Source organism: Paramisgurnus dabryanus, chromosome 2, assembly GCF_030506205.2.
Source record: "Paramisgurnus dabryanus chromosome 2, PD_genome_1.1, whole genome shotgun sequence".
NCBI classification, from domain to species: domain Eukaryota; kingdom Metazoa; phylum Chordata; class Actinopteri; order Cypriniformes; family Cobitidae; genus Paramisgurnus; species Paramisgurnus dabryanus.
The window spans coordinates 4,832,301-4,845,398 of record NC_133338.1 but is presented as its reverse complement, the minus strand read 5'-3'; the positions used below and the strand labels follow the sequence as shown (position 1 = coordinate 4,845,398).

The 13,098-nt window shown below is 36.1% G+C and overlaps 1 protein-coding gene across 1 annotated transcript; it reads left to right on the top strand.

Annotated features, from left to right (window-relative positions):
• The first annotated feature begins 5,889 nt into the window (after positions 1–5,889).
• rhcga (Rh family, C glycoprotein a) lies at positions 5,890–10,496 on the top strand. Its single transcript, XM_065249354.2, has 11 exons — positions 5,890–6,256; positions 6,405–6,597; positions 6,700–6,850; positions 6,940–7,087; positions 7,664–7,830; positions 7,911–8,048; positions 8,135–8,271; positions 8,356–8,480; positions 8,566–8,639; positions 9,801–9,874; positions 10,202–10,496. Exons 1-11 carry the CDS (start codon positions 5,902–5,904, stop codon positions 10,233–10,235), a joined length of 1,596 nt encoding a protein of 531 aa, XP_065105426.2. The 5' UTR covers positions 5,890–5,901; the 3' UTR covers positions 10,236–10,496.
• Positions 10,497–13,098: the final 2,602 nt, after the last annotated feature.

Here is a 13,098-nt window from a genome sequence, read left to right as displayed (position 1 = left end):
TTTTTTATAGATCGAATGGGGGACCTATAGATACCTTCGCCTTGGTCCCCCAATTTGCTAAATTTGCTAAATCCTCAACTGTGGGTAACATACTTATGCCGCAATAGTTAGCCTGTCTGGAACCAAGCTGATTTAAACCATATCTCTGTGTGACACTTGCATTACTTGCAAACTGCCGTTTTTGGGTGTGTCCTTTAACATGCAAATGAGCTGATGTCAGCACTAAATGGCAGTGCCGTGATTGGATAGTGCAGATTAAGGGGTGGTATTATCCCCTTCTGACATCACAAGGGAGCAAAATTAGCTAGGTTGATAGAAGCACTGGGAACCCAATTATAGCACTTAAACATGGAAAACGTCAGATTTTCATGATATGTCCCCTTAAAGAAGCAGTCTTAGACTTTTTTTATAAACGTCTCCTACCCTCAGACTGATCATACTTTTACTAAGAATTTTTTGACACTTAAGTCATAACTTGAAACTATTTTTAAGAGCATTTCTCAGATTTTTTATACATACGGGCCCAGATCTTTATCAAATCACATCTTTAAGGAACTTTTGTTAATGTTCAATTAAAAGTGTTTCAATTCACCTTATCAACCAAATGTTAGTGCTGTGCAGTCCTTAAAATGTTTAGTAAAATGAATCTGTATTTATTATCAGTATAACATGCTTTTTAGTTTTGTAAACGTATTTAATTTCAAAAGTGCTTTTGTAAGGTGATCTAAATGTCACAACTCTGACTCCATGAAATACTATGTTTAAATAATAAATTGCAATGCAATTTGCAAATATACTGTTTGTTGTTCACATGTGCAACACTGTACTACACTACACAAAGTGAAAAGTTGGATCAATTAAAAACATTACGTCAATTGGTCATTTAAGGTGAAAATTTTACCAATTGAAGTAATTTTTAAGTTGAACCAACTTTTCACTTTTTACACTGTAACGTTCCCAGACAGTAGATGACTCTGGATCCGCACCGGATTCACGCTGAAGTCACCAGCTCCAGTGCGAATCCGACCCGGAGTCGTCTGCTGTCTGGGTTTGTAAGTAGACATGAAGTGTGAAGTGTTTTGCTTGAATTGTCACTTAAGCCATTGAGCCTAACAGGAATAAAAACATAATGATCCGATGTTTCTGTAGTGGGCATATGAGTGAAAAACACAAAAACAAATGTGTGGAAGCACGTGTAGCAGGGTTCAAAGAAGGTCACCATTACAGAAGAGTTGCGACAATGGAAATCCATTAACTTGAATTATGCAAAACAAGAAGCCGGAAGTTAAGGATGATTGCAGGCGAGACACAGGTGAGGGAGCGTGAAGGATCACTAGAGTCCAAGAGAGATGACGGGGGAAACAAAGGGAAAACAGGCAGGATAACAGACTGGGATTATGACATAAGCTCAGAGACATAACAAGAGTGTAGGGTACTGCTCAGCATCCCTAATAAAAGGGCAGTTTGGATGCTTAAGGTACCTCACTGAGATGCTGCACTTTCCTGGATGGATTAGGTATCTTCGTGTTTGCATCAAGTTTCATCCGAACATCCGCTTGATGTTTCCACTAATAATTTTTTCTGTGTGCAACATCACATGCTCGAGCACGCGTCTGATGGCACATCATAGAGGCGATATCAGTGTGCGTATCAGCGATGCAGTCCTCTATCAGTTGGTTCGGCGTTCGTTTAGAGTGAGATAGACGACCTCGAATTCCTCTCCATGCACATGCGACAGGTCTCTTTACAAAAAAGCCATTCAGCCACCCGCAGATCTGAGATCTAGATCCTTGAGTTGACTCCAACCGTGTCTGTTTCCTCCATGTGTCGCTTTACAGATTAAAGGCGCGCGCGCGTGTGTGTGTTTTACTTTTTTAAGATTAATAGACCTCACGCCCTTTGTCATGAGATGATTAATTATGGTGAGATAGTTTATAAATTGCTTGTAAGGTGCTTTTACTTTCAAATCTGGGCTGGACGTATTTGCGATATGAACTACCGTAACCTTTATGCTGGGAGAACTTTGCAGAGCAACATTAATGTGCTTTACTGTATGAGCACACTGAGATTTTTTATTTCTACTTTAATGCAATTGACCTCCCAAGCTATAAAAAATAATAGGACCTGATATGAAAAATGTTTTTTACAGCATGACGTACACATAATACACAAAAGATTCTGGACTCGGTCTACCGCAAAATTATTTTTATTAGACACTTAAAAAATTGGACAAATATGTAGTGGCGTGATCCCATTGAACAGAAAATGAGAAAGAAATTAAATGTTATCTCCGGCTGGAATCTGCTGGTGCGTATTGAAGGCTTGTCTCGCAAATCATGTGATATCCTTTTGTTGTCAGTGATGGAATGTACTGGAGTGACTGATTGTGAAGGCCGGGCGATGTCATGTGATTCCTGTCATCCCTGGTATGTCGCCCTGACAAAGATCTAAGGGCCACGCTTTCTGTCACATGTTTTTTTTTGGTGGAACACACCTCCAGAATCACACCTCCAGTCACATGCTCTCGGACCATCTGTAAAAATATGCACTTTTTTTATTGTCTAGACACGAGGTTGAATTTGAACTAGCGTTTGAGAACGAGGACTACGACAAGTGAATACTCTAAAGAAGATAAAAGACTTTTAGCCATTTGTACACTTTTAAAAATGCTGGGTTATTTTAAACCCCCCCCAAAATCATTATATTTGGGTTAAAACAACTCGGCATAGGCAAAACTACAAACCAACTGGTTGGGTTCGTCCCTTTTTGACCCAATGCTGTATATAAAAATTACCCAGTGGAGTGCATCCACATCCATATTCATCTGTTGAACTTTTTTCAGCATTCAATTTTTATTCTTGATGATTTTACTGTTCCTCTAGAAAACAATCAAATTAAAGAATAAGTATTGTAGGTGTGTTGAAGCTATATATGATTAGCAAAGTTATACGGTGTCAGGATCCTGCCAAATCCTTGTTTGTATTCAGATCTAGTCAACATGGCAGGGTTCTGACAGTACAATGTTCTATGTGGGAGATGCGTGGTTTTAGTATTGGTTTATTCTGACCACGCATTTCCCAAGTGCCGTCACTTTTTCTTTTCAGGTGTATGTAATTATTTTGTCCCTATTTAAGTGTCCTTGTGTGTGTTGTTCAGTACGGGTTCGTCTCTATTTCTACGTTGTTCTTGCCAGAACTTTTAGTTCAAGTTTAGTGTTTTATTAATATGTTATGTTTAGTGTAGTTCTGTGTAGATTAGTGTTTGTTCTGTTTGTTTGCCCCCTCGTGGGTTTTGTTTTCTGTTTTTGTATTCAATAAATTATTACAGTTTTTAGTATCCGTGTCTGCATTTGAGTCTCTCTGTGTCCAATTCCTGACAATATGGTATCATTGTGAATAGATTTTGGGGGGTTTTCAAATTAATATGTAAAATGTAAAGCATGTTATTAATGCATGTAAGTAATTTATAAGTTAACAGTTAAATATGATAAATGGGTGCTATACAATGGGTCAAATTAGTATTGAACGTGTCAAAAACATTTTCAGTACATATATTTCCAATGAGGATATTCACATGAAATTTTCACCAGACATCAGTATTACCTCAAGAAATCTACAAATAAAAAGAATTCACAACATTAAAGTCCATGAATAAAGTTATGAGCAATAAAGTTAAATAACACAGGGAAAAAACATTGAACACAGTAAGAAAAAGCTAGTCTCCAAGGCAAGGAATTGGCTGAAATTTAGAAAGTAATTATATTTCATATCCGTGCTAATTATTATCAGCTGGGTTAATAAATTGATGAGCTATACATTTTTTTTACAAAATGTATACAAATGTTCAATTGGATACAGGTCAGGTGATTAAATATCCAGTAAGATTTAAATGTATGATTTTTACTGGCACAGTTTGTTCAAGGTTAAATTCAATTTAAACATTAACAAGTCTTTATCTTTACAGAATAAAATAAAAATAACAGCTTAATTCTGGGAACCAAAATCTGAAGGAAAAAACTGAAAAAGGTTAATGAGGATTTCTGGTTCCCAGAAATTTTTGTTTTATTCTGTAAATATAAAGACTTGTTAATGTTTACTGTTCATTTAACTTTGAACAAACTGTTGCCAGTACATAACACAAATTTAAATCTACAGTAAGTTATTGGCAAACAGCTGCATAACTACAGCAAATTTTTTACTGTGTAGGTAATATACACTGTAACAGTGAGTTTAACAATTTGGTTCTACTAAAAACTTCAGATGATAACACTTAAAAAATATATTTTTGTTTTAACTTTAGGTGAAAAATATAAGGTAAAAATAACTTTTAAAAAATTACTTCAATTGGTAAAACTTAAGAAATTTATTAAACTTAAAATTTTCACTTAATTGTCTTTTCAACAATTTTTTATGTGTTACCAATTAAAGTTAATCCAAGTTTCACTTTACTTCAATTACTTCAATTGGTAAAACTTAAGAAATTTCAACTTATTAAACTTAAAATTTTCACTTAATTGTCTTTCAACAATTTTTTATGTGTTTTTGAGGGGATCATCGCAATCAAGTGTTAGTAGATATACAGCAGTTAGTAATGACAGAAGTTGCAAAGTTGCTTAGTTAGTAAACTATTTAAAGTGAACTATCAAAGTGAAGTGTTTTTTCTATCAAAAGGACAGAAAAATACCTTTTATGTCAAAACTGCACAATGTTAAAAACGTTTTGATTATTTTAAAACTTTACTATACTTACTGTACGTCCAGTAATCCACTGTTCAAGAACAAGGCATTATAATTACCTCAATATATTTATATAATATATTAAATATACCTTGGAAAATACAAAAAGAAAGAAGTCAGCCTTGATTTGACAATTAAAGTTATTGCAGACATTCCAGCCAACATTTCACTGTGTAGGTTAACTGTAGACTCGATATAGTCCAGTTTTGAGTAGCCCGTTTTGTGGCCACGGCTTTTTTAAAGTGTAAAACTGCTTGCTTAGAGCTTTGATTAAATATAGAAACAGGTTAATCTCCTTTGCAACAACATACAGTATGTGTCACCTTAAATCTTTTATTTCATTTGAATTAAATGAAAAGGCTTAGCGTCACGTTTACAGCAGAGTTATGTCAGGTTATGTAATACAGCTACTGCAGAAAATACTGATAAGTCTGGTATGTACCGTATGTAGAACAATGTCAATCATTGAGATACTGCCCGTTTACATAAGCCACATGACTCGATCAAGCTTGATATTAACATTAACATGCACGCTCGCTTTGTATCGCTTTGATATGCAAACGCTGTTTCAAGAATGTATACATCTGGTAGATGCTTTTATCCAAAATTACTTACAGTGCATTTAAACTAGATATTTGATCAGAATGTGTGTTCACCCGGTATCAAACCGTTGAGTTACAGGAACACTACATTTTACTACAAATGCAAAGCTTAGCAAAACATGCAATGTTACTTACAGTCAGAAGATCAGGATTGTGCACATGAGCTGTATACTGGTTTAATCAGATATTGAAATAAAGGTGAAGCTTTCTGCCCAGTTAAAAGAAATTAGTCATTAAACAACCTGCAATTCCCAATTTTAACAGAACATGTTTGCCCTGATTTTCTTGATTTTAAGAGTTTGGATTTGCACAAAAGTTTATTTTCATTCGGTTATCAAAAACCCGCCCTTGTAATCCAGCACCTCTGTGACACATGTTGTAAAACTTCAGTATAATGCTCACAGCAGAGTGGAGGACATCAAACAAATGTGTCGGTGCACTCTTTAGTCCAAATGGGATTCTACTGTAATGATGGAAAAAAACAAAATGTATTATTTAAATGTTAGACATCATGCAGGGGCAGATATGAATCAATCTTCTTGTCAGGTGAGTGTCACGACCTTCATGTGCAGGAAATACACCTGCAGCAGGGGACACACCTCCAGATTACTGTCCATAAATACAGCTGCACTCATCTGTGTTCATTACTCCAGAGAGATTCTCCACCTTGACATCTTCTATCAACATCTCAACATGGGCAACTTCGCTGAGTGCTGCCGAGGCTTCTGGTGTGGGATGAAAAACCCTAACATACGGGTCAGCCTGCCTGCGGTCTGTTTCATCTGGCAGATTGCTATGATCATCTTGTTTGGACTCTTTGTGCGTTACAATGAGGAATCGGATGCACACTGGTCTAAGTACAAGAAGGAGCATAACATAACAAGTGACATTGAGAATGACTTCTACTACAGATACCCTAGTGAGTACCTAAGTTAGACATTTTATAGCCGCTGAGATTGTTATTGTTTAATTAAGTAATCCCTGATGTGAGTGTGAACAATGAATTATAGCTGTTTGTCATACCTTCTTTAAATCTTCTAAACTTTTTATTTGTCCTTTTTTGTAAGGTTTTCAGGACGTGCATGTGATGATCTTCGTGGGTTTTGGTTTTCTCATGACCTTCCTGAAGCGCTACAGCTTCGGCGGGGTCGGGTTCAACTTTCTCATTGCGGCGTTTGGCATCCAGTGGGCACTGCTGATGCAGGGCTGGTTTCACTCGCTGGACCCTGTCGACGGAATGATCAAGATTGGAGTCGAAAAGTAAGTCGTTCAAGTTCATGGCCAACTCTGCAGAAGATAAGGCTGGTGTATTTTGTGCATTCCATCCTGATCTTAATACGTCAATCTGTTTTTCTTTATCAGTATCATCAATGCCGACTTTTGTGTCGCCGGATGTCTCATTGCATATGGAGCTTTGCTGGGAAAAGTCAGTCCGGTCCAGCTGATGATCTTGACGCTATTTGGCGTCACACTGTTTGCTGTGGAGGAGTTTATTATTCTTGAAGTTCTCCATGTAAGTTGCCTCCACCTCATGTTCTTCTTTTACATCATCAGTAAGGAAAGATTCTTGATGTTCAGTCTGCGTTTTTGTACCGTTCACAGGTTAGAGATGCAGGCGGTTCGATGGTCATCCACACATTCGGGGGATATTTCGGTTTAACGGTATCATGGATTCTGTATCGACCCAAACTAGAGTGCAGCAAGAATCTCAGTGGCTCCGCTTACCACTCTGATGTCTTTGCTATGATCGGTATGTTAGAAGTTCATTCGATGTTTTAGGGTGGGGACACACCAAACGACGGCGGCCAAGTACCACGTCATTTCTGTGCCTGCGTCGGATGACATAACTCTCCGTACCAGCAGGTGGCAGACGTCGTTGTTCAGCTGGTGACTGCAATGAAACAAAACATAAACAAAGAAGCGCTTGGTTACGCGTTTCCCACATATCTCGCTCACCACAGGCAGATTTGTGTTATATCTATAATGTCTTACGTGACAAACCTTTTAAAAATTAGCTACTTGTTGTTTAATTGCTTCATCACTTCCGTTTTTTTTTTTTGTGCACTTGGTTGGCTATGCCGAACAGCCAGTCAGTGTAATCAAACTCCCGTACAAGCACCAGTGCTGATTCAACATGCTAAATGGGCCAAAAAACAAAACAAAAAAGACGATGACAGATTACTTTAAACCTGCCTGGTGTTGAAAAACTGCCTGACCGTTGGCTTGGTGTGTTGCTAGCTTTAGAGGCAAAACTTACATAAGGAGATTTGACTTTAGCTGCCCTCCGCAAGTCTACTCTGTAATCTAAAGATGTCTCTTCTTACAGGAACCCTCTTCCTCTGGATGTACTGGCCAAGCTTCAACTCTGCCATCGCAGACCATGGAGACGGTCAGCATAGGGCAGCCATTAACACGTATCTGTGCCTGGCTTCTTGTGTGCTCACCACGTTTGCCATCTCTAGCCTTTCAGCCAAGAAAGGAAAGCTTGACATGGTAAGTTGCCGTATTTACTGTTTTCATCCACAATTGCACATACAACACTGTGTTCTGACGTAATCGCATGTGTGATGTAGGTCCACATCCAGAATGCCACTCTGGCTGGAGGGGTCGCAATGGGAACAGCGGCTGAGTTTATGGTCACAACTTACGGGTCGCTGATAGTCGGATTTTGTTGCGGGATACTGTCAACCTTTGGCTACTTGGTGCTCTCTGTAAGTATCAAAGCCAGTGCGTTTACCCAATAAAGAATAAAAGGCTTAATTCACAATGCAAATAATTTGTTTTCTTGCCACTGTAGCCATTTATGGAAAAGTATCTGAAGATTCAAGACACCTGTGGCATCCACAACCTACATGCCATGCCTGGCCTCCTTGGAGGAGTTGTAGGGGCCATCACAGCTGCATTAGCCAGCGAGGACGTATATGGACATGAGGGGTGAGTAAATGAAGTCATGTAGGCTTGCATGAGAAAGTTCTGCATTTACAAATATAAAATATGTTCTTGTCTTTTTTTTAACAGGTTGGTAAACACGTTTGATTTTAAAGGGGAGTATGCGACAAGGACACCTGGCACGCAGGGAGGTTACCAGGCTGCTGGTATTTGTGTAGCCCTCGTTTTTGGCATCGTAGGTGGCGCTATAGTGGGTGAGCATATGAAGGCAATACTGCTTGTCCAATGTATTGTATTAGAAAAGTTGAGATTGTATTAACGACATTTATTTTTTTGCAGGCCTTATCTTGAGATTGCCATTTTGGGGAGACCCTTCAGACGAGAACTGCTTTGATGATGAAGTGTATTGGGAGGTGAGTTTAATTGTTACATCGCTAGGTGGCGCCTTAGAGCACAAAATAAAGAGAAACCATAATTGCCCTGTCCCAAATGGCACACTCCGGACTTCCTCAGAGTCCTTACTTTGATGACATCATGTAGTGCAGACTTAGGAACCCTTGACGCGAGTCCACAAGGGTGCACCGCAGTCCTATTTTGGGATAGACTTGAGCGTAATGCCGGAAATAGGAAGAGAAGTTGCTAATCAGTGTGATCTCCTCCCATCCATCGTCTTTTGCTCTTTCGCAGAAACTTCTGGGTTGTTAAAGTGCATGAAGCCTGCAGCAGTGCGGGCTTCACCGAAGACCGCATCAAGGGTGCAAAGGGGGCACTGATGAGCACAATTCAGAGCATAAAAATGACATATGGGACACCCTACGGACTCGTAGACTAAGCGAGCACCCCCAATTTAAGGCCACGAGAACGAAAGTCCACATGAAGTGCGCCATTTGGGACACGGCCAACCTTCGAAAAGCTTAGGGTCATGTGACGTAACTTAAATGCTTTCTTCTGATCAATTTTTTATCTGGAGGTGTATGCTTAAAGTTTTGTAATTATTTGAGTAGACAAAAATATATTTGCGCCTAATTTCTTTCTTTAGTCATTTTTATAAAAAAAAAAAAAATCGTCAATGACTGAATATTGAAGAAAGAAGCTAGTAAGAAGCTCAGAATAGATAGGAACTTTACCATTGTTTAGATGTAATGGTGAGACCTTAGAGACTGCTTAATAGAAGTACATTTTTACCAAGAGTACATTTTTACATATTCTAGACAAAACTGAAGATATAATGAAACTAAAAATAGTTTTAGTCAATTTTTGTCACAACATAATTAACATTTACATCTGTGGTATTCAAAGTCATACACAGTTAAAAAATCTTTGTTCCACTTACATTTTTTTAGTTTAAACAACTTTACTTAAACAAGTCATTGCAACTTTCTTGACTAGGCAGGCGTTGGTATAAAAAATTAAAATGTTGAATAGGCTTAACTTTATTTTTATAATTTAAAGCAACTTCTATCTAGTCAATGACTTATTAATTCAAGTTGTTTAAACTTAAAAATGTAAGTTTTAATTTGTAAATTGAATTATTAAAATTATTAATTAATTAATTCATTCATTCATTCATTCAGGTACCTGAGGATGAGGAGAGTCTTCCTCCCATTCTAGAGTACAATAATCACATGATCAGCAAAATGCCAGACATGTAAGTATTTTTTAATTTTATTTAGACAATAAATAACACATTTAATATTTATTTAAAGTTCGTTATTTGATTAACAATCATAGATATCGACATAAAGTGAAAATTAGAATGATTACACATCACCAGCAGGTGGCGCAAGAGCTGCACATTTTCAATGTAAACCAGCACTTTTACAGGGCCTTGAGTAAAGAAATTAACAGCATTGACAAAAGAAATACTTAATATATTTAATACTATATTTATGTTAATAACTTTAACTTTATGATACAGTGATTACACTATTTCTATTTGTTAATATTTTGTATGTATTTTATATTTATCCTTCAGGTCGGAGTCTAACTTCACTGTGGAGCAAAGTTAATAAGAATGAGGGACCACATGATGACCAGAAGCACTGTTATGACCTTAAAGGATGAATTTGTTCAGTTTGTCCTCAGAATTACATTGAGTTTAATGTATAGAAAAGATTGAAATATTAATTTATTGTGCTGTGTTGTCTTTGCTGCTCTAACGATGAATTCACTTAAATTTTGATAAAAGTGTAAATAGTTAGGCCTATTTATCTACAGTATGGTTATTAAATGTATGTACTACATTATTATATAAATATACTACCTTTGAAAGGGTCAATCACTGTATATTGAGAATATTTTTTATTTTTAAACTCTTTATTTTTAAGATTTATCTTTGTAGAAGTTTGACAACCTTACAGTTTTATCCGCTTGATATGGCTTGTAATATTGCTTAGTTTTAAAAAAAAAATGCAAATATGTTTATACTACATTGTACATACTATGCATTGTTGTTCATTAAAGTTGTATTAACTTAAAACGAATTGTTGCTTGTATCATGTAATTGTGTTCAGCATATCATAAACATATTGACATGCATGATGTAGGAAATGTAAACACATAAAACATCCTAATTTTAGATCTTGATAGTAAAATATATTACTAAAAAGTATAATTTATTTGACTAATTAATATTTATTAAAATTATACTTAAATTTGAAAGATCATGATTTGCAAAGCATTGTGTGCTAATGGTGTATGACTACAAGTGTTACCACATTTGTTGCTTTTATAATAGATCTATTTGTTAAACATTAAACTATTCATCACATGGCATCCCTTATGGAGATAGAGAGGAACTGCAAAGCAACATGTCCTCAGATTAATATTGTGATTCATAGCATTGATGGATCACAAACTTTACAAATGTGAAATGCCAATAAACATGCTGTGTTCCAGTGAAGCAAAATAACTGTTTAATACTTTTTGCTTGTACTAAATGCAATATTGATGAGTGTATTTTATTATTTATCAGACATTTTATTTTATTCCTTTAGTTTAATGGGGTCTCTCCCCCTGAAAAACCAGGGGTCTCATTTATAAAACTGTCCGTAGGATCCTCACTAAAAGTCTACGTATGCACACAAGCTAAAAATGGCATATGCCAAAAAATATTAAGACTTATAAAACAGAGCAATGTACCTGCAAGTGTGCGTACATGAATTATCCTCAGATCCCACCTTGCAAGCCCATTTTCTCGTCAAGTTTGTTTTTATAGATCACAACCTTTGCGTGGAAACTGGCGTATGTACAAAACGGGGCTGGAAACGTGCGTACGTAAATAAGACCCCATGTTCTTACATGGACTGTACTTTAACTGTTAAGTTTACTTTAATGTTCACTTGAGTTTACTTTAGTTTAATTCCTCATAGAAATTTGCACCAAACTGCGATTTTGACATGCATTTTCATTATTGTGGAGAGAAATGAGATGTGTTGAACGGTGTCCATGTATAAGCAAAGCAAATGCGAATGACCTGAACAGTGGCTATTGATAACATAATAACATAATATTTACACTGTAAAATTATATCATACAAACATATTTTAATGTTACTTTAAATTAACAAATTATGTTATTATATAAGTTAACAAATTAACAGCTCCATTTTATGAGTTTTTATTTTTTTAACCATGCAAAAATAATAAAAATATTTTTATGGATTTTGTAAGTTAAACAATTAATTGAAGATTTTTGAAAACTACATTTTAAATTTTTTTCACTGTAAAAAATTCAGCATTTTGCAAAATCAAGTTGTTTTAACATTACAATTTTTTTTTACAGTGTGTAGGTCCATAAATCAAAATTTTAAGTATTGTTTCTTGATTTTTTAAGACAACATTTTGGGATAGTAGTATAAATTTTGATATTTCAGTGGTATGTTCAAATCCTAGCCTGGTTATATAGCATGTTAAGCGGTCTATAATTGACCTGCTGGTCATCTGTTAGCATGAGGTTTGGTCACCCTGAGGCCAGACTCCTTCATTCTCATGCTAATAGACTCTTTGTAAAAGGGTCACGCGGGTCAATTGGGTCATTTCCTGATCAATCACCGTGACATTTAATGAACTTCAAATACACACTGCTTGTGTGAATGACGGTGAATTGAAAGGACGTCATGTCTTCATGAATGACACTTGGTTTAATGTTAATGGGCTTTATAGGCATGTGATTATTAGTTATATATTCGACATCTGGTATTGACAATTGGGAAATGCTCAGCATTAACATAGCAGAAACAATTAAAAAGAAATAACAGATCCAAAATGTTGATATCCAGTTTTTCATGCATGTAATGGCAAAACTCTCACACTTTTGGATTCGATTTCTATTTTCCAATGGATGAGCAAAACAAATGAAAATCACAGAATGTTGAAAGACAAACATCAATGCACTTTATAGTCACGGCATCATAAAATCTCAGGTGCACACTTAAGAATAACGCAAAGAAGGCATTGTGTGCTTTACTGGACCTGAAACACATACAGAAAAAAAAGGTCCTTAAATGTACCATTTGGTACCCATTATGTAACCATAATGTGCACATCATTATCCAGTTGGCACTGTGTTTCTCAAACAGAATGTATATACTGTGTATATATGTAAAACCCGGTCAGAAAAAAATTGTCCCTAACCCAACCCTAACCCTAACCTAACCCTAACCCTAAATAATCAGTTAATATATGTTATATTCCAAAACTTTTGCTCCCAAGTGTTGTAAAAAATGTACTTAAAATAAAAGAAGTGCAGATTATGTTTCTTTTGCTTGAAACAAAAATCTCAAGTTTGTTTTTTAACATATAATAGATTTACTTTTCTTCTGTGTTCAGCTCCCGTGAGAAATGTCGAGCAAGAATAAACGACATCATGGGA